This window comes from Neofelis nebulosa, chromosome 4 (genome assembly GCF_028018385.1).
Source record: "Neofelis nebulosa isolate mNeoNeb1 chromosome 4, mNeoNeb1.pri, whole genome shotgun sequence".
In the NCBI taxonomy this organism is placed as follows: domain Eukaryota; kingdom Metazoa; phylum Chordata; class Mammalia; order Carnivora; family Felidae; genus Neofelis; species Neofelis nebulosa.
In genome coordinates this window covers 62,060,074-62,084,864 of record NC_080785.1, presented here as the reverse complement: position 1 = coordinate 62,084,864, position 24,791 = coordinate 62,060,074, and the positions used below count along the sequence as shown (strand labels likewise).

Sequence of the window (24,791 nt, the reverse complement as noted above, 5' to 3'; positions counted from 1 at the left end):
TGTTTATTGAGAAAATTAAGGATAGTTATCTCATATGTTTATTGAGAAGATTCACTTACTTAGTAGGCATAAGATATTATCACAATGTCTACCATATACTGTTTGACAAATGGTGCACGTTTAACTTTCATGTTGAGAAGTATGTATCTAGCCGTGTGTGAAATGTACTTGATTTTTAAATTAATTCTCCATTCTGATATTTTCATCACTGGAACCCAGAATGACTAAAGATGTAATTAATCAACATTTGCAGCTGGTGTATTAGATTTGTAAATGTTGATATTTTTCACAAAAATTTAATAGCATCACTTAAGTTTTTTTTTCTATCCAAGTAGACAGACTTCATATTTGAGTCTTTCAATGAGATTGCTAAACATATAAAGATGACTACCAAAAAGTGTAGATCCTGATTTACTCTTTTAGTACTCTTTTAATACTCTTTTAATTTTACTCTTAATTTTTAAACTTTCTAACCAATGTAACAATTTCATCATTTAGAGTTTCTTCTTTTTATATTTGAGTTTAATAACACTTAAAAAATTTCTGTTCACAATGTGTTTTATTAGATCAAAAACAAATCAGCAATCTGGTTATCAGTATTTAAGCAATTATTATTAAATTTTTAATGAGATCTTCAAAATAATGAAGAAACATGCATTGAGGCAACTACTATGTGCTCTGGAGTGTGCTTCCAATATAGGGAAATATAAAACACATAATCCATAATATCATAGATAAAATAATTAATGAAAAGTGAAGATACAAAGTTCTGTATATTGAAGGCAAGAATGTGACAAAATGTATTTTTGTTTGGTAAGTGGTTGGTAATTTTTTTGGAGAACATGAAACTTCAGGCATATTGTTGTAAGAAAAGGAAATGAAAATTAGAAGAGAGAAATATATAGGTAAAAAAGCAAAAAAAATGAATGTACAATGTCACAAAGATTTAGCCAACTTCACGTGTTGGTTGGAGTGAAAAATAAAGGCAAATAAATACAATCCACACAATCTCTAGGATGTCTAAAAATGTAGGTTGAAAGTAATCTTACTGCTGATGTCCGAGATACTAGGGTGCTAAAAACAGATTTTGAGTTACCTGTGTTTATTCAAACTAGAAATATATATGGAGTTTTAATTTTGAATTAAAACTAAAGGAATATTGAATAAATCATAAACACCCTTTATGTTATTATTTCTTAGCAATAAAAATATCCACACACATGAAATTCATTTTATTTTTTTCCTAAACATTTTTTTTGCCACCAAAATGATTCTTCCAAATATATAAACATATATGGAGAAAGTAAACTTGTAAATAAATAACATGTATGCCTGTAACAAATGGTACATTTAGTAATGATTTGCAAAACCTATGGAATTGCAAAAGATCTCTTACCATTTAGTTTCAAATGCAGATAACGTCGTAAGAGATTAATATAATCAGAGTGTCACTCTGTCAATCAAATATAAAACCGTCATCTTGATAAATTAACAAAGATCTTTCTGAAGTCCTCTGCTGAGCTAATCGCACATTAAATAAATGTGTTGACAGCTGGACATATGTGCCTGTAAGAGCATAGAAGGAACAAATATGAAAGCCACTAAAATTTGATCGAAAAAGTCCTACCTGTAGGCCTTGGCCATCCACGGTCACGGAGTTGGCTCTTTGCATTTTGTTTTTGTCAGTCACTTTATTTGACTGTTGGGAACCACCTTTTTCCTTTTTCACTGTTGCTTGTCTTTCCTGTAAGGAGACAATCTTTTATAAGAATATTGTTTTAATAAAAAGGGGAACACAAAGAAGACTTTATTGGCTACAGACTTGGGCCCATGCTCCTAATTTGGAGTATCTTAATGACTACTAAGAAATCTGTTGCTTGCAACAGTCCACATGATACAGGCACAAGAAGAAATATTATTTTCTTTGATTATCTTAAAGAAATTAATTATCACTTAAAGAAAGCCAGATGGTATTCCCCCTATGTGCCCAATCAGGACTCTTCACCAGAAGTTATCAAGGACCAGTAAGACTAATTATTTTCATAAGGAATGGTAGGAATAAGTAATATGGACTTACAACTTAAGAAATTTGTTACTGAGCACTAAAAGCAAGGCTTATACATGCAGGCAATACTGCAAATGAAGCCATGACGGACTTTTAAGCTGCTATTTATATCAAGGATGGCATGAAAGTTAAAACACACATTCCATCCCAGCTAATTCCTTTGTTCATCATAGTGGAAACATTTCTTGGAGTTGGCTGCTTCCTGTTTCTATCCCACCCCCACCCCCACCCCCACTCTCTCTTCAACCCAACCCAGTGAATTTTATCACCGTTAATCAACCAAATCTGCTCTTCTTAAAATCACCAATGACCTTCTCATTACCACACCTATTGATCAGCTTCATCTTTTCCACTTTTTAGCAGCATTTGAGAAGACTGATCTCTTCCTGCCTCCTGAACACTTGCCTCACTTGGGCTTCTGGACACGTCTTTCTCTTACTCTTTGCTCTCTTCCTACTTCACTAATTGCTTCCTCAGAGTCTCTTTCTTTGATTCTCCCTCCCAGGTTTAGCGTCCATAACACTTAACCTCTTCCTTGAATGGCTCCTCTTCACTATCTACACTCACTTCCTAGGCAACTTCATTAAATCCCAAGGCTTTGAATTTCAATTTTATGAGGAAGACTTCTAAATTTATAGTTCCTGTTCAGATTTCTCCCTTAAACTTTACTTCCTACATACAAATGCCCTTTCTATCTGTCCATGTGTGTCTAAAACACACATTAGTCCTCAAATATCCAAAGCTATTTTTTCTTGAATTTCCTGCCTACTCTCATTAAAAATAAATCCCAAACTGGATGATTACTCACCACTTCCAACATTACATATCTTAAGCCTCTGCCATCTTCTTTACCTGGATTATTGTAATCATCAACTGAGGGATCAATCTGCTTCCATCTTTGTCTCCCTACAGTCAATTCTCTATACAACAGCCACACTCGTCCTATTTCACTCCATTCCAGCTATCCCCACCTCCTCATTATGCTTTGATCACGAGTAAGCTCTTAATTCAGAACTTCGGCCATCATTCTTCTCTCTGTTGCAAAGCTTTCTTTTGGGCATGTTCCTCACTTATTTCAGGTTTCTGTTCAAATGTCAAATTGACTTCTCTATTCCCTTTAGCCTCCTTTTATAGAAATAAAAATATATTTACACATAAAAGTATATATATTATATATAATTATATACATATATAATATACATATTATACACATATATATTATACATATGTGTATATATACATATTATACATACATATATAATATGTATTATACATATATGTGTATATATACATATTATACATATATATTATGTACATATATATGCATATTATATACAAATATAATATATAATTTATTACAACCTGAAATGTGTTCTGTTTAATTAGTTTATGCTGGTCTATCCCCACTTTTAGTCAAAGCTTCAGAAGAAAAAGTGCTTGGTTTGCTTCACTGTTCAAGATCAGATCCCCAATCAGTGTCTGACAAAAGTCAGGATAAATGAATGGAGAAATAGATGAATCAAGAGTCAAACGATTTCTAATGTTTTAATAGTATTGTATTAAGAGGGATTCTTGGGCCATGTCTAGGCTTGGAGTGAAAAGTTATTCTGATCAAAAAGCAATGTCTGGCATGTATGCTTAAATATTTGAGTGACACATATTTTCTAGTCCCTATATTTGCTTCTTAGAGCATCATTTCAATTTCTGTAATTTTGGAACATATTTTAACTGGACTTACAAGTAAAGATCTTTTTAACTATATTAGGGCCAGATGGATCAGAAAATTTCTGAGACCAAAATAGATGCTAATCAATACAGTCCATTTACCTTGCAATTTCATGGTGTAAAATCACTGAATATATTTTTTGTGTGACTAAAAATGGATGGTGTAATAGGATTCCTGAAATTCACATTCTTTGGAAAACGATGTACTTTCACATAAGCATAATTTCTGGCAAAAATATTGATTTTTTTTAAAGATAGATCATTCTTTCTAAACTTACAAATTACAATTTTGTCCCTAGAGAGTTAAGAGTATAATGCATAGAAAGAGTGGATTATAGGATGAGGTTTGGAGTCAGAAAGCCTGAGCTGAATCCCATCTCTGTTACTTAAATGTCATGTAACCTTGGAGCACTTAACTCTTATTCAAAATGGAGTTAGCAATACATATTCCTCAGAGTTGTGCAAAATTTAATAGAAAACACACAAATTCCTAACATTGTGCTTATATTAGAATATGTGCTCAATAAATGAAAGTTATTATGAATAAGAAAGTGTGGCTGTCTCATTAGGGTGCTCATTAGTATTATGCAAAGTGTTTGTTCTATTTCCAAGTGCATATATGTATGAAAAATTACACTTAGTTACATTAAGTATAGTAAATAAGCAAGTCTCAGTGATTACATTTGAAAATCCATAACTTATATTAGGAGTTCAAAAATAAAATACTGAGGTAGGTATGGGAATAATTTCTTTCTGGATGCTTGCATACAGGTATGTAAAACATACAACGCTCTATAAAATACTCTATAAAAATCTATAGTGTAGAAGATACTTATGTACCTAATATCTTATATATCTAATATCTTATCATACCTTAAATACCTTGTATTCTGACATACAATCCAACAATTGTTATTTTACATTTAATTCCTAAAATTCTTAGGTTACAAGAATTAGATAAAATTTAAGTTGGTTAGTCATATTGGAACTGGATATTTGTGACCAAACTATTTATATACATAATGCTGAAAATTGAATACATGTAAGTGTATGTATGTAAAGAGCTACCAAATTATCTATTAACTTGATTTTATTCTTAGCCATGCACATAGCTGGGAAAATTCCATTGCTGGTAAGACCCTCCAACTAGCAAAAAGCAGTTAATTAAGTAGCTTCAGGTCTCTCCAGGGAGTCATCTTTCTGAGTAAACTGGAGTAGATGAAACAAATGCTTTATAGTAACCTTTGTAAGATATAAAAAAAATGTAAATCCTACATTGAGTGTTCAACTAAGATTTTATTTTTGAAATCTAAAATTATAAGAAAGAGGTATACAACAAGTTAATAGAAAAATCCTCAGTACCTCCACCTACATGTGAATTTTATTATATAATCCAGATAATGCTAAAATAGTAAACATTTGTTTAAACACACACACACACACACACACACACACACACACACACACAGACACGAACTCATACACACACCCCAAAGAAACCAAATGGTTTCTTTGGTTAAGGGAAATATGTCTAGTGGGTAGAATGCGTGGAATTACTCAAGGCCGAAAATTGTAAACAGGAGAAACTCATAAGCATTTACTTTTCCCCAGAGTTATCATTTTATTGTACTCATTTGTTTCATCTTTATTTCCAAATTGTAGAGCAATCTCCATGAAATATCCACTATACTTTAGTTAAGCAGCATAAGCTCACAGAATGATAGTTGGATGCTTTTTCCTATTTCCACTACGAAAATCTTTACTTCTTTCATTTCATATGAGGGACAGAAAGGGGAAGCAATTGCATCTTTCAAAGATCTGCTGTCCACAGAAATTTCATTAGCCTGTTGTGGGGGTTAACTCTGAATGGCAGATCTCTATTGTGATATTTAAGAGAATTACTCCCAGTATTGAAGTTACTGAAAAGTTTCAAGAAGAACTCACCAACCTTATTTTGCATCATTATTCAGGATAATATTGATTTCTGGTAATAGAGGTCAGTGCTCACCACTTCACCTTCTGCTTTTTTTTTTTTTTTTAAGTTTTTGGGCTTTAAATAACAAAATAAATTACATTATAATCAAGACAAATTTTGTTCTGCCAGATAAATTATCCAAGATATAAAAAGAGTTGGAAAATTATTGCTTTAATCAATAGAAATTATTCAAACACTGAAAAGAGCTACTCTATCCCCCAAAATATAGAAAATATGACTACAAAAAATAAAATATAGTTATTGATATTTCAGGATTTTCAAATATCAGCCATTTGTGTTCGCTATGCAGACATTTTGAATATAGAATTCAGTGTTTTGTGATCCTCAGACTCTCTAAGTAGTACAACAGATCTTAACTGGGGAATACATTGTAATAGAATTCCAAAAGAATAATCACCATAATTAACCAACAAAAAAAGCCGCAAGGACCATTCACAGAAAACAGAAAGATGAAATAAATGAAATAAAAAGACCTCCCTTTAAACCTGTGCTTTAAAAAATTTTTTTTTTATATCATGCTGATTCTCAGAGGTAGAGTATTTGTGCATTGCTGAAAACCACTTTCACAAAAGGGATGTTTACCACAATACTTGAGCCTGCTGTTATCGATCACTCACAAACTACAAGCAGCAAGTGATGATTACCTCGAGCACAGGGCTTTCTTCTTTTTGTCCAATCTCAGCATGAGAAACAGGCAGCAGCAAAGTACCTCCATTGGTACAAAGCCACAAAAGGGTGGGCTGGTGCACTGTTGCAACAGCATCCTTCTGGCTAGTCCTGGAACTTGCTTTCTCAGTTACCTGCCTTAGGGGAGACTTAGTCCTTTCTGCCACTGGAGCTAGGCCACAGAAATTTCCCAGGAGCTCTAGAATTTGAACCCAAGGTAACACTTAGATATTTCCAATATAAAAGATCTTGTGGAAGCAGACGTGCCAACAAATTCATTGGTGCTTAGAAGGGTTATGGGTTCCATGAAAGCAAGGCTGACAGCTGCAGAACTGCACTTTTAATTATTGTGACCTTATTGTGAAACTGGAGCCGTTCCCTGCCGAGAGAAACAAATTCACTCGGAAAGTAACAAAGCTCTAAATCTACTAGGGATCCTTGGAAGTTGCAGCAAAATTTATTATGGCTGAGTAGCAAAGCAGTCTTGATTTAGAAAAAAAAGTTTAGAAAGCTTTAAACATAGATATAATAATTGATATATTATAAAGGTTTTCATTTCTTTCTTAATTTAGTTAAGTAAGGACTTATTAAAAAACTAAAACTACTTTGGGAAAAGTCCTAAGTATGGGCTTGGAGGCCAAATCCCAGATTTGTATTTTATTTGCCATGCAAACTTGGGCAAGTTAATTGTTATCTCTAAGCCACCACTGAGTTCATCCATAAAATGAGAAGATTTTTGTGATGATAAATTAAGAAAATGTGGATAAAGATACCAGCATAAAATAGGCACTTAGCAAATGGCAAAATTTTTAAAATACAAAAAAGTATATTGCTATATTTTCTCATTTAACTTATCACATGTATGCTGCTTACACTGCAGGAGTGCAAGATGGGTGTTGTGAAGAAGTACTTCATTTACTTGGTAGTACTTTATTTGTCTGCTGAGTCCCCATTTCTGGGGATAAGTGGTGCCGTGATCCAGGTGGGGTCTTTTGGGGCAGACGAGAGGCAAACAATTAGAATGAAAGCTAGTCTTAAATGACCTAGAGGTGCTACTCACCAACAAAACCCAGAGGTACAATTTACAACTTGGTCCCCAAGTCCCGGTTTTCACACATCACACCCAATGTGACTATTTTATCTTGGGGTAATTTCATATTGGGTGCAAACCACTTACAAAATTTCTGTTCAAGAAATACTGATTGGAAGCAATGAAATTTAGGAATGAGAAGGCCCATGCCAAAATCTTTTGCTTTGGGCTGTTTGCCAGTATATGGTTGTGACTTTACAAAAGTATGTGTGTGCATACGTACCACACTCACTCTCCATTTCCTCTCTCTGTAACTGTCACCACGGACATGTTGAGCCAAAGTTTAAAAGCAAGGAGGTAGCACTCTTGTTTGTTCATACTCATCATGTCTTTCAACCAGCTGAGTTAAATGCTCCACATAGTGATTACTATGCTGCCAGTTTATACCAGCTCCAAGTAGAATTTGTTATCTTATTATTATAACCATGTGATTTAATTATTACTCAAACCATTGAATCCTGAGTGTAAAATAAGTTGTTTCTGTGAAAATAACTTGCATTCTTTGGAACCACAATAATACATGATGTGTGTGTGTGTGTGTGTGTGTGTGTGCAGAAGGAGTGGTCCAGTTGGATTAAGACACAATGACTGTAGGGGCGCCTGGGTGGCGCAGTCGGTTAAGCGTCCGACTTCAGCCAGGTCACGATCTCGCGGTCCGTGAGTTCGAGCCCCGCGTCAGGCTCTGGGCCGATGGCTCGGAGCCTGGAGCCTGTTTCCGATTCTGTGTCTCCCTCTCTCTCTGCCCCTCCCCCGTTCATGCTCAGTCTCTCTCTGTCCCAAAAATAAATTAAAAAAAAAAAAAAGTTGGAAAAAAAAAAAGACACAATGACTGTAAAAGCTTTGAAAATTAATAAAAATTGAGAATTACTGGGGTGCCTGAGTGTCTCATTCAGTTAAGTGAGTGACTCAATTTCGGCTCAGATCATGATCTCATGGTTGTGAGATTGAGTCCCATGTCAGGCTCTGCACTGACAGGATGGGACTTACTTGGGATTGTCCCTCTCTCTCTTTCTGCCCCTCCCCTGTTCATCCTCTATCTCTCAAAACAAATAAACTTTAAAAAATATTAAGAGTTATTTTACACTCAAATTGCTTTACAGATCCTTGAATTTTTGTTATACTTTAAAAAATTGAAAATAATTGAAGACAATTATTTTCATAAATAAATGAATATCTTTTCATGAAATAGGGAATGCTTTACTTTTGCTTCACAACAATTGATAACTGAAACTTACCATGGGTGATAAGACTGTGATATATGTAAGAAAGCCTATATACAATTTCCAAACAAGAGATATGGCCTCATAGAAAAGCCCTTTAACCTACATCAAAAGTGTAGCCAACAAATATACATGTACGTATTTCACATTAAATGTTTAAGGTATGTCTATATCCTTCCATAAATTCCCCCACATACATCTTAACCTAACAATTACTTAACAAGCAATTGTTTCTGATAGTTGAACAAAGGGATACGTGTGTGTGTGTGTGTGTGTGTTCATACACTCACCAGTGTAAACATCCATATATGGGCTTAAGAAAATTTTTGGAACAACATAGTTGAAAAAAACTCATATGATGATTTCAGACAATGGTGAAAAGTCTAAATTAATATAAACCAATATATCTTGCCAGAAAATAAAAGGCAATGTATGAAGACTTTTAATAACTTTACAGAAGAAGAAAATGTTTGTTTGTTTGTTTGTTTGTTTTAATAAATGAGAAAAGTGTATTATGAAAAGTGCAGTTTGGTCTATTTATTCTATCTATATGATACAGATTATACAGTTTAATATGGGAGATCTGTGGAAATTATCAAGTCTAAGGAGAAAATTTTAAATCTCAAATGCAGTGCCTATATTCACGGGCAAAAATAAACTCAAACACCTGAATATACAAAATCAGTTCTCTTACACTTAAATAACTGAACTAAGTGATAAACTTTCTGAGAACGTTTGTCACTTAAGTCTGTAATTCAATATTTCTATTTTATAACCATCAAGATAATAATGGTATCAATTGACTTAAAGAATACAAAAACAATTTAATATTTCTCTTAGATTAGAAACATTACTTTTTCAAACATATTTCCAGTATCTTTTAAAGTATATGTCTGGTTACAAAATCAAAGTTTTAAAAGTCTCATGAAGCAGTCTACACTAATTGGAAAACTTTTTTGCAGGGGGTGGGTAGGGAAGAGAGGTTACTACATTTTTGTACAATTATGCTTTCCTCTAAAGAAACTCATATCCTTATGTAGTATTCATATATTATAAATAATATTTTTCCTAAGGAGGCCGATTCAAATTATAATTTAGGGGAAATAATACCATCTGATCATATCCTTTAAAGATAAAAATAACTGAGGGGCTCCTGCATGGCTCAGTCAGTTGAGCATCCGTGTCTTGCCTTCACTTCAGGTCATGACATCACGATCTGTGGGATCGAGCCCCACGTCATGCTTTGCACTAAAAGCACAGAGCCTGTTTGGGATTCTCTGTCTCCCTGTCTCTCTGCCCCTCCCTCCCTCCCTCCCTCCCTCTCTCTCAGAATAAATAAACATTTAAAAAAAGATAGAAACAACTGAATAGAATAGGGTCACAGAAAAATGTGGAGGCTTTCCTTTATTAATGCAAAGACAAAGCTAACACTTTACTGAAAATAAATGGTATGGGAATACCTATATTTATTTTCAAAATAGAAGTCATTTTTTCTGTGACTATATTTATTCCAGTGACATTCCTAGATAATGTCATATGCTAACTGATTAATGCAGATACATTCTTTTTTAAAATGATGGGCACTTCAAAGTAAGCAAGAGTTTCTCAATCTACTATCACTTAAAACTACATTTTAATGGTATAGAACTTTGCATCGTTTGGGTTTTCTGTAAGGTATTTACATTTTAACATGACAAATAGGAACGATGCTATTCTTATACACAGGTCAAAACTCTTTGCAAAATAACTTTTATTTTTCTCTGTATAATTTGTTTCATATAACTTTGCTTTCCTAATGTTTGTCACAAAAGTAGATTGAAACAGTTTCAAGTCAATCCTATCATGAAAATATAAATCTCCTTGGGGTGCCTGGGTGGCTCAGTCAGCTTCTGACTCTTGATTTTGGCTGGGTTCGTGATCTCGTGGTGTTTGAGTTCTAGCCCCGTGTCAGGCTCTGTGCTGATGGTGCAGAGCCTGCTTGAGATTCCGTCTCTCCCTCTCTCTCTGCCTCTCCAACACTCGCTCTCTGTCTCTCTCTCACAGTAAATAAAATAATAATAGTAATAAACTTAAAAAAAAATAAAATATAAAGATCCCCAATTCCAAATATCAGAATATGAGACAAAATGAACTAACAAATTGATATTAGTAGGTCACTGAGATAGCCCCAAATGTTCTTTATAACAATGAAAAGATGTATAATGACCTGTATGGCCAAATGTGAAAACCTTTTTTGCTTACGCACCTCAGGGACTGAAACTCCTGAAGTGGACAGAGTCTGCTGAAAAAGAGAAGTTCATATTAAAGCTGAAAAAAACAAAAGTCAAACTGAAAACAAATGCCAACAAAGGTTCTTATACCACTCTTCTTCTGTGAAATAAATGAATAAATATAAAATGCATTTCCTTGTCCTATTTTTTCTGCTTAATTCCATTAAATAAATTAATAAGGAATACTCTAATGGAGAGTGGGTTGGGTTGTGAAGTACTTGTCCAAAATGCAACTTCATCCACCCAAAGGAGATTGGTCAATATTGTTGACCTGCTTCATATACCTCCCTGAAATAATACTGATATATTACATTCAGGTTTTGCAATAAGAACTCATCTCTAAGTTCCATTATCCCTCATAAACCATCCCTACTAATTTTTTGAGTTGCCCATTTACCTGGCCCACTTTCCCATTTTCTAGTCCAATTCTCATTCCTTGCTAAAACACTCAGTATCTTTTTGATGGAGACATAGCTTATGGTGTGGATTTTATTTTGGGATTTTTCTGGAAATAAGAAAAAATATTCCATTAGCATCAGTAAAAAGTGAAAATATTATTAAGTAGGTAGAAAAATTTTACTTGAGAGTAACTTAAAAAAAAAAAAGATGAAGTTAAACACACTGAAACTGGTCCTCATGACAGTGCATCTTCAATTATTCACCTGCCCTCCTTTTCTGAGTCACAGTAAGGAGCTTTGTTTCTGGCAAAAAACAGAATAAAAGGTTAACAATTCCAAAAGTCTATGCCCTATGGGACTCAGGGCAAATTTGGAAGAATTGTTGACAAATCACACACATAATACTAGATAAAGTTTTCTAATGGTGGGGTGTGTGTGGTGGGGCTAAGTATGAAGCTGGATGTCAAGTTAGGAGGTCTTAGACATTTGTGTGTCTCTGAAAAGGAGGGAGTGGTCGGTATATTCCAATTTACCCCCAGGACTGGGCTATGTGAAAGCGACTCTAAATGGATATCCAAGATGGGTCTGAAAAATCTGAGAACATAGACATTAGTTTACTCCCTGATGCAGTGTAAGTCCAAGAAGGCAGCAAGAAACAGAAGAATAAATAGCTACATGAGGTTAATGCAACAGAAGCGACTTCCTAGCTACTCAGCATAGAGGACTACAAGGATCCAGTGCACACAGAAGTGGATCAGAAGAAGAAGGCGTCTAGAGTAGCCACAGAGGAATTTGAAGTGTCCAAGAATACAACTCTACTTAGAAGATATTTTTATCATGTAAGTAAAAAATGTTTCAGCTGCAGATTTTTCATCAAATTAAGTCATGAAGTCTGAAAGTATGAACTTGGGTTAACTATCCCATGAACAGCAAAACCCTATGGAAGTAATTGCCATTTCTCAGATGGACTGAAAACAGATTTCATAGAACTTTCAAAGAAACCTTTCTGACGTCAGTAATATTCTTGACTTTTGAGCCCAAATCAGTCTATATAACACTTGAGATAACGGGGGGTGGGGAAAATGTGCTAATTTCAGTCTACATCACCTCAATTTTTTTTGTCAGCTTTCCTATTTTTTTTCTTCTCAGCTCTTAGTTCAAGCTTAGATCTGAATAAACATTTTAAGACATGAGTGTAATTGTTCCATTTTTATTATAGTCTATGTTTGCTCTCCCTCTAATCCAGATTAAGCGCCTTATCCTGTGATTCCTTATCTTATCCTATGTCATGGGTCAAGGAAAGTCCCAGAGACTCTCAAGCAAAAATTAGGATGCCCATCAAACAGTCTCTAGGACACAGGTCACAGATGCCTTCTATCTTGGAAGAGTCTATGTTCACCTTACCCGTCTGTAAAGAGCAAGGCACTGGAAAGCCAAGTGAAAAGATTATAGTTGTCAAAATGGTTTAGAGTAACAGCAAGTGTGATGCACAAATCTTAAATGGATATGGTCCACCCCACCACAAGCACCAAAAAAAAACAAAACAAACAAACAAAAACCTATAAAAGACATTTTTGAGATATATTTAAGCATTTGAATAGACAGGATAGTGATTAATATTATGGAATTATCGTTAATATTCCTATGTGTGATAATAGTATGGAAATTGTATAAAAAATTGTCCTCAATCTTACAAGATGCCTGCTGACATATTTAGCGATGTAATGTCGTACTACCTGCAATTTATATATAAAAGATTCAACTTAATAAAATATATCTATTTCTGCATATATAATGGAAAAATAATAATAGAGGCTGGGGATATATTTGAATCATATGGCTCGATGACACAAAAAGCAAAAATTATGCCAATTTGGGTTATGAAGACCCTGTTTTAAGGCATTCTTTCCCCAAAACACACTGTAGGATGAAATTAACCCATAGCTGGCACTTTGCTACCACTTGTGTGGAGAATTGGTAATTTATGGATATTCGTGTTACAGACTTCTTCCTTCTTAAGGTAGTGGGATTATGGGTCATCTACTGAGAGTGAGTGATGTTGGCAGAGAAGTAGTGACAAGAGAGTAAGGAAATAGTAGAAAGTTTGTCACTACCTCTCTGAGAATGTGAAAGCAGTTGACTAAGAATAAGTAACAGGATCAAACAAAATTGAGAGCACAGCGGGTCAAAAAGTCATAAATGTGTAAGAGAGAAAGCCACCTACTCAGAGACTTATCTCTAGCAACACTCAAGTATCTGACAGCAACACTAAAAATTCTTTTCAAGAATAAGAGGGATGAAACAATGTATACAAAAGCTCACTTATAATCAAGGTGTGTAGGCAAAGAGGGTATATTAAACTAACATGACCATCAGTGGTTTACCCTTGAGTTACAATAATAAAACTATGATATCCAGGTAAAAGACAAACAAGAAACTTTTTAGAGAACAAATTCAGATATTATATTACTTCAATTATACTCTTCTGTATATGATTTCTAAATATCAAGGATTAACAGAGTAAATGTTTTAGCTTTTTGAAAATTATCATGACTGTATAATTCTAAATGTAATATATTTTTAATCAGAATTAATATAGGAACTGTATATTTGTATTTAATCAAACGTGAGGTGTGACTACAGAGGAATGTGATTGATTTTATTTAATCAGTATCATTTTAATATTAAATAGAATACACAGTGCAGATAATTAGTTTAAAAGATGCATTTGTCTTCAGGGCACTTACTAAGTTCAACGTAATATCAAAGAATTTTTAAAAATTCTATTATTCTAAAGTATAGAGATATCTCTTGTCTTCATAGTTTCTAACGTAATCATTTTAAATTGACAATTTAATCCAAATTGTCATAGGATAAAGAAAAATCTTTGGTAGAGAGATTGTTGGAGGTTTGAGTTAAAAATATAATAAGAACATAGTACTCAGATTAAAAGGGTCATCAGTTATTTCAAGACTAAAGTAAAATTAACAGAACTCTATGCTCTACCTATATAGGAATGTTCAAATTTTTGAAAAATTGCTTTTATGTTTATTGTCTCATTTAATCCTCCATGTAAGCCAAGATACTTCACTTCTCAGACTGAGAAACTGGAAATCAGAAAGGTTAGATAATTACCCTAAGAAAATAAAGTTAACGATAGATCCAAATACAGTGCTTCTCTGTCCCAGGCTCTATTTTTTTTCATACAAGTTCAATAAGAATTTTTTTCTAAGTCTATTTTTAGCTATGCCTCTATTTTTTAAGTGCTATGAAAATACCATTATTTTAAAACATTGAACACTGCGAAGTATTTAGAGACCACAATATATATGTTCTGCCTGAAAGAAGTGGCTTGAATATCAATATGGATTAATTTAACCTTATAACTTCTAGTACGGTGGTAAATTAAGGTGGCCAAATAAAATGATTTTATTTTTGTATTTCTTAAAATGTTTACTTATTTATTTTGAGGGGGGAGGAGCAGAGAGAGAGACAGAGACAGAGACAGAGACAGAGAGAGAGCGAGAGAGAGAAAGAGAGAATCCAAAGCAGGCTCTGCTCACAAACCATAAGATCATGACCTGAGCTGAAATCAAGAGTAGGACACTTAACCGAATGAGTCACTGAGGCACCCCTAAACAAAACTATTTTAAATAGCTGCTTTCCTTATATGCAAGTTGATATCTCTGGCATCAAAAAAGAAGTGAGAGAATAAAAAGCAAGTCTGGGAAAAGAACTGACTTTCTAAAGTGGTACAGTGTCTCAGCCTTAAAGAGAAGTTGTTCTATCATCCTTGATGGTAAAATGTATCAAGGGCATCTCTATTGTATAGAAACTAAACACATTTGGTTTTGCTAAATTTTATTGTCACCTTCCAGATTCATAATTTGTTTAACCTTTTATGATTTTGCAGGTCCCTAAGTGAGTATACTCACACATGTAAACACAATACAAATTTTAAAAAAGGAAGTGAGACCGAAATAATTTGTATACTATAAATAATTTTTATAACCAATGATTATTTCAATGTATGGCAAGTATGTCAATTAGACATTGGACAAATTAGGTCATTATTTTTTTTTTCTTTTCAGCAGCACATTGACATATCTCATTAAAATGAAACTATCAAAAGTAAAATATTTTAGAAGATATACATATTTTTTTAATTTTTTTTAACGTTTATTTATTTTTGAGACAGAGAGAGACAGAGCATGAACAGGGGAGGGTCAGAGAGAGGGAGACACAGAATCTGAAACAGGCTCCAGGCTCTGAGCTGTCAGCACAGAGCCCGACGCGGGGCTCGAACTCACGGACCACGAAATCATGACCTGAGCGGAAGTCGGCCGCTTAACCGAGTGAGCCACCCAGGCGCCCCTAGAAGATATACATATTACAATCTTATTCAAGATCCCTTGACTAACCAAGGGATGTTTGAGCCAAATTTTTAAATTTGCAACAACATGAATTTAATGGTAAAAATATGTTTAACAGACAATCTCAGTGTTTCATAATTTTAATTGTTCACAAAAATGTCTATTCTTACTCTTGTAAATGTGATCATTTACACATATTTGCAGAGTTTTGCTCAGAAGATACTGCACAGAAGGAATTGGAAGGCTCCGTCCTTTATGGTTCCCTCAGTATGTGTGGATGTTTGTGTCTAGAAAGGAAACACCCTGAACCTTCAGGGAAAATACACCTAATGCAGTGGATATTTGGAAACTTAAGAGGCACTGTTTTCAATAAGAATATTAAAAACATATCTTTATAGAGATACCCAAATCATTTCGAACATAGATTTCTACATATAAAAGCAACCAGCAAGAACTAAACCCTTCCCAATGTTATTGTTACTGTCTTGCCATCCTGATTAACTAGTGAAATGAAATCATTAGTAATGTTATCATAACTTGGCCAGGTCCCATAAAATCATCAGAAGCCCAGATGGTTGAAGAAGCGTTCTTCAGTTTCCACTGCCTGCCTGTAGCTCAGCAAAAAAGGACTAATCACACTTTCTTCATCTGAAACTATTTTTGTTGCTTACAAGTATATGTGAACCGACAGAATATTTTTTTTAATGAAACATCGATGTTAGGGCTATTACAGTAGAGAAAAAGAAGGAAAGATGCAGAAGGGGAGACAAGAGATCAAAAAGAGAAAGCAATAGTGAAAAAAGGAGAGGGAGACAGGAGAGGCTAAGAAAAATAAAAGAACAGAGTCCTCCTTGCTATTCTCCTCAATCCTCACATGTACCATGGGCATCATAACTACATCTACCATTTCAGAAATAAATGTCCTTTCATTCAAAGAAAACAATGAAATTGAGTAAAGGAGGGATGGGGGCTGATATTTAGAGTGTGGCTTTTGCTTTTGATTCAAGTATTGAAAAATTCTTAAACATCAGATTCAACCATCTACAAAATATATTTCAAAATACAATGCACATGCCTTATTATTTATTTGTGTCAAATAATTCTTGACAAGTCTTACTTTACATAAATATAATTAAGAGATAGCTATTTACGTGTATGTATACATATGCATGATTATGCTTGTGATTTTTGGGGCAGGGGATTTGACTGCAGTTGGTAGTTTTAAATTAAAAAAACTACATTCAAGGGGCACCTGGGTGGCCCAGTCGGTTAAGCATAGGAATTCGGCTCAGGTCATGATCTTTATTTTTTTTTTTAAGTTTTATTTATTTTTGACAGAGAGAGAGAGAGAGAGCATGAACAGGGGAGGGTCAGAGAGAAGGAGACACAGAATCTGAAGCAGGCTCCAGGCTCCGAGCTGTCACAACAGAGCCCAATGTAGGGCTCAAACTCACCAACTGTAAGATCATGACCTGAGCTGAATTCGGACACTCAACCGACTGAGCCACGCAGGTGCCCCTCAAGTCATGATCTTGCAGTTGGTGAGTCTGAGCCCCACATCAGGCTCTCTGCTCTCAGCACAGAGTCCACTGAGGTCTCATGTACCCTCTCTCTGCCCCTCTTCCGCTGGTTTTCTCTCTCTCTTTCTCTCTCTCTCTTTCTCTTTCTGAAAATAAACTTTTTTAAAGCATCCTCAAGAAACTACATCTAATAAAACAGATGAATACCTATTGAATTTTATGTAAATAAAATCCATCAAAACTACTTCCTGTTATGCCTATTCTTTTTCTCAACATGATCCCATTCTCAAAACGTAACACTGTGGCTTTCTAAAATATAGAAAAACACTGTTAAGTAGTGAAAGAATATGGATAATAATATTTAGAATTAAAGCATTAGGCTGCTAAGTTTTCCTTTTCATCAATCTGGGAAAAAAACCCCAAATTTAAAAACAAACAAGTTATAATGAAATTTGTTCCTATCCTTTGCCTCTCTAAATATCCACTGATCTCACACCAAAGCATTTTCTAACCAGGTTAAAGTCCAATTCTGCATTCACATTAGGCTAAGATTCCATTGAGTTAAAATTTTACATTGACTGCCAGTCAACCTTATCATGAACTTTCATTATGTGCATGTAATTAATTGGGTCCAACGAACAATATCAGTACTGAGTTATAGACTCTTTTCCCCCGACCATATAATTAGAATATAATTACCCACAGGATATCAGAATGATGCAAAACCTTTCCTCTAAATGCGCCCTCATTAGGAAACAAGTCTCAATGTACATTTATTCAATCAGTGTGAATTAATTAAAATGTTACTGAAATAAAAGAGGGCAGCAATAAAGAGTATCTGACATCTATTAAGAGACTATCACTTGAGATCTGCATGCACAGTTCATATTTAAACCCATTTAGCTCAAGTAGGAACTTGGCCATGTAATGTTATATACATGCAGTATGCTAGGAAATCTGAAAATGAATCAGTGTGTGGTAGTGCTTTTGAAAAGAACATAATACACAATACACAGAAAATCTTAAAGGACCTGAGGAGGATTCTAGAGGACCTTTGATTCCCTGATGAATCCATAAAGGTGTATCATTACATAGAGGTGGTTAGAAATTATTTTTATCTTGAAGTATCTAGGAAAATAGTTGTTCATCCCACACTTTTCTATTACAAATGTGGCATATTTGTTTTGATATGGCTTAGGAGATAACAGTCAGAAAAGCCTAGACTTACCAAAGCACTAACTATTTTTGTTTTTTTTTCAATAAAGAAAATAACCTCAATTACTTAAGCTAGCTCAAGGTATTTCAATAGCATATTTTCTTTAAGCAGAAATTTCATAAGCACCTAAAACTATATTCTTTTTAAGAGGTTATGCATAATGTAACATATTCCGATTATATAAAACATAGAAAAAATAGTAAATGCATAAAGAAACCAAGGGGCATATACTTCCTATACCACATGAAGCTGTTGATTCATGCAAAAACATTCTTCCTAAAAGCTATTTATCTTGGTTTTGCTAGAACCTAGCATATTGTCATATGAAATAAAAGATGATTGAATAAACTAACAAATAAATAACCCTAATACAAAGGAATACTGACTAATACCCAAGAACAGTATCATCAACAGAAGCAAAAATTTTAAAAAGCTCCCTGTAATATTTAAAATAAGATACGCAGAGATTTTGAAGCTTTCTGTTATGACATAATCCCTCAGACATTTTTAGCTTTAGTAATAGGTTTCATAACACTTAGTTCTGGTATTCAATACTTCACATTCATTCTTACACGTAGATAAGCATCGTTTTAAAATGGAAATACTGACAAGAACTAAGATAAATAAGGCCATTTATAAATTGCTACTTTTTACATGCTCTTCAGGAACAAACTCTAACCAGTTTTTAAATCATTGCTTTTGTAAAAAAAAGAATTAAATCCATAAGCTTATATATATATTTTTAAATGTTCTGAATGTATATTTACAAAATGGTCTAATGTTCCATTCAGATATTAGACTGGCTTTGGTAGAGGCCAAAACATGAAATAAATAATGAACTCTCTCTTTCTAAACAAGAAAGGAGATGGTCTCACACAGGCTTGCTTTATTTTTAACATGAAATTTCCTGTTGAATTTCAGTACAAAGACATGTTGCTATAATTTCTTGCTGAAAACATGGTGATTTGAATAACACTAAGAGTAATAATCACCACATAAAAAATCCTACTAATAGAATATGAATAATTTTAAAGTTCTGTTTAGTAGTAAACATCAATATTCATTTTCTGAGCTATACTAAGATGAATATTTGTGATATTTTACATGGACTACTGTATTGCTTAAGCTATATTTAAAAAAAATCAGATTGTAAATATAATTTGACAGGCAGAGAAAAAGGTCTTGATTCTCCTCAGAATTCTGAAATATTCTCTCTCAGCCTTCTACCTGCAATACCACTTTATTTTAAATATTAGGCATTTCACAGTACCATCTATTGGATATCTGATATAACTACAACAACATAACAATCACAGGGTTTTTTGAGATTTAGTAATAACTGTAAAATACTTCCTGTGTCACTCTAGAAACTAAACACAATGCTTATTTGACAGCCCCTAAGATTACTTCATTATCACATACTTTGAACTCGAGTGTATTAGCTTATAACAATAAAATTTAATTATTATGTGTCTTGAATGATTTTAAAAAAGAAACCTCCCTGTCACATATTCATTTTAATTTTTCATTTGCTATGTATGTCACTGTCTGATATATTTTCTTCTTGACTCAGGAGAGGTAGTAACTGATGGGGACACAAAGAGACAACTGATTGTTATTCATTAATTTGGCAAATATTTGTTGACTAGTTGCCTACTGAATTAGGTACTTGAGACAAAGAGATCCACCCTTTTCGTGTCTGTGATAAGTGTTGGCAGCACTGGTCAGTGAGCAGAGGCAACAGCTCCACAAGAGAAGTTTTCAGTTCAGTTCCTGGTGTGTGGAAACTGAGCCCTCGATGGGACATCAAGAGGAAATTTGCAAGCTGAAGCTGAGGATTTGGATCTTGAGGGGTCAGGGAGAAGAAGCTTACACAGCTGTATTCAAAAGTGGGAGTTGTAGTCATAAGACACTGGATGAGATAATCTATAGAGAGCATAATGACATGAGAGTACAGTTAAAAATGGAGACATACATATTCAAGAACAGGAGGACGAGGAATTTAGCAATGTAGATAAAGTGTGGTTAGAGGGGTAGAAGAAAAACTAGTAGAAATGTGTTAGATGAGTGCCACATTATAACAGAGCACTTTAAATACTGCCAACGCAGCAGGGGATTAAAAAATGAGGACTCTTGGAAAGGGGGTCTAGTAGATGTTGTTGGTAGCCCCAAGCAGATCCTTTGTCACCTGGCCAGAGTACCTATCCCCAACTGCTGTGAGGGTTGACTGATGAGAATTCCCAAGTGTCCCATTTTCTGAAGAATTATTCTTTACTTCAGGAGCAGGCTTTCCAGGGTGGCAAATACCTTCTATCCTACAGGAAGCCACAGCTAATGAAACACTGATACAAGTTAGAAAAAGCCAACCCCCTTATCTTAAGAACAATCATATGGTGGGATTTTATGCTAGAGATGCCAAGGTTCAGGCTAAGTCTTGAACTCTCCCTATGACTCCTTCCTTGCTCAAAGCCCCCTTCCTCTCCTTCCTTACAGATGATTTTGTAAAGAAACATTCCTCCTTCAAGGGCACCTGGGTGGCTCAGTCCGTTAAGCATCTGACTTCATCTCAGGTCATGATCTCAGGGTTCATGAGTTCGAGCCCCGCGTCGGGCTGTGTGCTGACAGCTCAGAGCCTGGAGCCTGCTACAGATTCTGTGTCTCCCTCTCTCTCTGACCCTCCCCCACTCACACTCTGTCTGTCTCCCTCTCTCTCTCTCAAAAGTAATCATTTAGGGGCGCCTGGGTGGCGCAGTCGGTTAAGCGTCCGACTTCAGCCAGGTCACGATCTCGCGGTCCGTGAGTTCGAGCCCCGCGTCAGGCTCTGGGCCGATGGCTCGGAGCCTGGAGCCTGTTTCCGATTCTGTGTCTCCCTCTCTCTCTGCCCCTCCCCGGTTCATGCTCTGTCTCTCTCTGTCCCAAAAAAAAAAAAAAAAAAAAAAAAAAAAAAACACGTTGAAAAAAAAATTAAAAAAAAAAAAAGTAATCATTTAATAATTTAAAAAAAAGGAACATTCCTCCTTCTATAAATCACAAACAGCAAAATCCCCTTCACTCTCTGCTCCTTGGGAATCCAACCAAAAAAGTGCCGCTGGATTTGGGATGAATAGCAAGAGCAGGTTTCCACCTATTTTACTGTCAGGAATGAGAATAATGTGGGTTGAGGTGGGAGGAGGAGGGAAATTTGACACAGTGAGTACATCTTCACAGCTGCAAAGATTTATAGCTACATTAAGAAGCAGAGAAAAGTCACATCCATAAACAAATATGGAAGACAGCAAAAAGAACAGCTATCCCTCTAGTATGGGCTCAAAGGCAGACATATCACTGAAAGTAGAAACAAAGAAGTTCCACCACTCAGATCACCGTGCTGTCAAGTGCTACCTGTCATAAGATGTTAGGTTACACCTTATCTGAGTTTTCCAACTGTAAATTAGTGAGTCAGTGTATTATTACATACTGTGGCACATGCCATGACAGGAGCAAAATGGGGAGAAAGAGAGGCAGAAAATGCTAGAATGAAAGAAACTGGAGGGATAGAGGTATTGGATGACTCAAGGATGTTGGAGTAATGGTAACCAAATGGAAGAATTCAAGAATATTTCAGGTTGGGAAAAAAGAGGAATGGAGAGCTGTATTCCTCCAGGATTTGAGTTCCCTTGGGCGAATGAATCCAAATTGGTCAAAGCTCCTGTGAGTATCAGTAAGAGAATTTGAAATGATAGATTTTACCATCTAGACTGGGAGGCAAGGGGTAGGTGTGGCAGTCTCAAAAGAACTAAGCAATCTTTATTCTACAAAAAGGGGAAACATAGAGCAAGCTAATAAAAAAAGACAAAATTGAGTCAAAAATCATTTCACTGTGCATGAAACTGGTGTCCAGACCAAAAGTTTTACATGACTCAATTCTTACTCAGGTTTCAAGTTGAAAGCTGAGAATAGACAAGTTATATTTAATAGTAAAACAGAGAAAAGCATGTATATAAATACTTTATGATCACCACTGCTTCATCTGGAATCATTAAAACCACAGGTTACCTTTGCAAGGTGGAATTTATCCTTCAATGTCTAGTGGTGAAGGGATCGGATTTTTATTGCACTCAAAATTTAAAAGTGAGCAGACAGAAACGATATAAAGTATTTATTTCTACTGTAATGCAATTAGTTCTGGATATCTGCCCTGCCCCAACCCCAAACTTCCTCTGGAGGGCACAAGCAAAAATACCAACATAGAGTTCACATATTTGGGAGTATATTTATGTCCCACTTCGTGGCAATATTGTCTCACTGGATAGAAAATGAGTATCTCTGGCTTTTGTTTTAATTTGTTTTTCTCAGTTATTTATAAGAATTAAAATTTTCAATTATTGTTTTAGGTATTTGTATTAATTTTACAAAACAAGGCTTTTTTGTTAAAATGCTTACATCTATCTTGATTTGTGAGTTTTGGTCTTTCTTTACCATTTTTCAAAAAATTTTTGATTTGTCAAGTCTGTCAACATTTTCTCCCACCTTTGTGTTTTAAGATAAAATGGAAAAAGGCATTTTACAGGCAAAAACTAAACTGTTAATCCATGTTTGATGTATTTTAGAACAGGTATAAAGTGGAATTAATTTAGTGTCCCATACATATGTAGTCATCTCAACATCATGCACCCCTACCATCCCCCTACAGATTTAATATGAGAGTGTCATCATATATTACACTGTGACATATCATTTAATAAGTTTTAGACTCTCTGCCAAGTATCTTCTAGAACCAGTATTACATTATTTTGATCACTGTAACTTTAATAAGCATATTCTTAAGGTCTCTTCAAACAGGTCTTTCCTTATTACTATTCTTTCCTAGAATTTATAATGTATTTGTGCATGTTTATTCTTCCAGGCAAACTGTAGAACCATTTTGCCAAGAAAAACATGGATAATAGTAATAATACCTGGAAATTGCATTAAGTGGATGAGTGAACTTGAAGAAATGTAGGTTCTTTTTAGTTCAATTTGATTTTATTCAGCATATTTAGACTTTAAGAAAATATTTTAATTTTTTGTTTAGGGATAGCACCTTGTTGCCATTCTCCTTTGCACTAAAGGGGGTTGTCTTAATCCTCTCCTTCAAATTACTGATTCAGTTGTCCTCAATGTTGATTTTTCCCTAGGTAGACACTGATGTATTTTAGTTTCTGCTAAGGTATTATTTTTCTCTATGTCTTTTTTTAAAGTTTCAGGTATTCCTTTTAAATCAGTATATTATAAAGTAAATGTTTTCTTTAGTATTCTTTATCAGGTAAAACAATTGCTATTAACATTTTCTTCCGTTCAATACAATAAATTTTCATGTATGACATCCATCTAACTTTTAACTACTATGCCTGTTTCTTTTTTCTTATGGCAGAATTACTACTATTTTATTTTTGCAACAGGTAGACTTCTTTATACTAAAATGCACTTTGGCCATAAGCCATCACTCTGCATTGACAGTTGTTATAAAAAAGCAAAACCAAAGGAAACAAACTCTACTAAATGATTACAGCAATATTGTTGAGGCGTAGTCCCTGCCTGATACAATTTCATATGGAAGAAATTAATCTCAGATCTGAGTAACTACAATAACAATAAAAAGCGTTTCCGCTAAGTGAATGGTTTGGTTTTATGTTGTGAAGATTGTCAACACTTTATTTCCCCCTTTTTCATAAGGCTACTAAGAAACTCTGGGACAAATCTGAAAACTAACTCTGTCAACTTTTTAAAGATATTAGCGACATGAATTTCTAAGTCTACTTTGATTTTGGCATAAATTTATTGCTTTATAATGCTGCTTAATATATACTTAAATAGGCTGACTTTGAATGTTACTGGTAATACGTTGTAGAATAACTTAATTCATAATCTCATAGCCTCACTTTTGAATCAGACACATACAAAATATTCTTTATTTTGTGTTAGTCTATTACCTAGATTTTTACCTTTTAAGTATTCTTTTTTGTTCCTTCTTTAGATAATACCCACTTTTGGCTACAAGCTTCAGATTTCCATCAGTTTTCAATTAATTGAACTTCCTGTTTATGTCATATTAGTCTTTTGTTTTGCTTTTCTACAAATCGTGACAAAATTAACAGAGTACAGGTTTGTCTCCTTAAAAAATTATAACTTGATCAAGGTACAGCTACATGTTAGGCATAAAATATAGAAATGTGTAGGAATAAATTTGTAGTCCTATTTAAAAAAATAAAAATTATATTTTTAGAATCCTAA

General features: G+C 34.4%; 1 protein-coding gene across 16 annotated transcripts in view; it reads right to left on the bottom strand.

Moving 5' to 3' along the window:
- DGKB (diacylglycerol kinase beta) overlaps positions 1–24,791 on the bottom strand; it is a 790,801-nt gene that overhangs the window by 469,501 nt on the left and 296,509 nt on the right. For 9 of the 16 annotated variants that reach the window (XM_058724931.1, XM_058724935.1, XM_058724929.1 and 6 more), the window contains 2 exons: positions 11,008–11,043; positions 1,628–1,744 (listed from right to left, as the gene is read on the bottom strand). In XM_058724931.1, coding sequence (XP_058580914.1) covers positions 1,628–1,744; positions 11,008–11,043 — 153 coding nt within the window. The remainder of the gene's footprint in view (positions 1–1,627; positions 1,745–11,007; positions 11,044–24,791) is intronic. The other 7 variants (XM_058724934.1, XM_058724940.1, XM_058724945.1 and 4 more) reach the window with 2 other exon arrangements.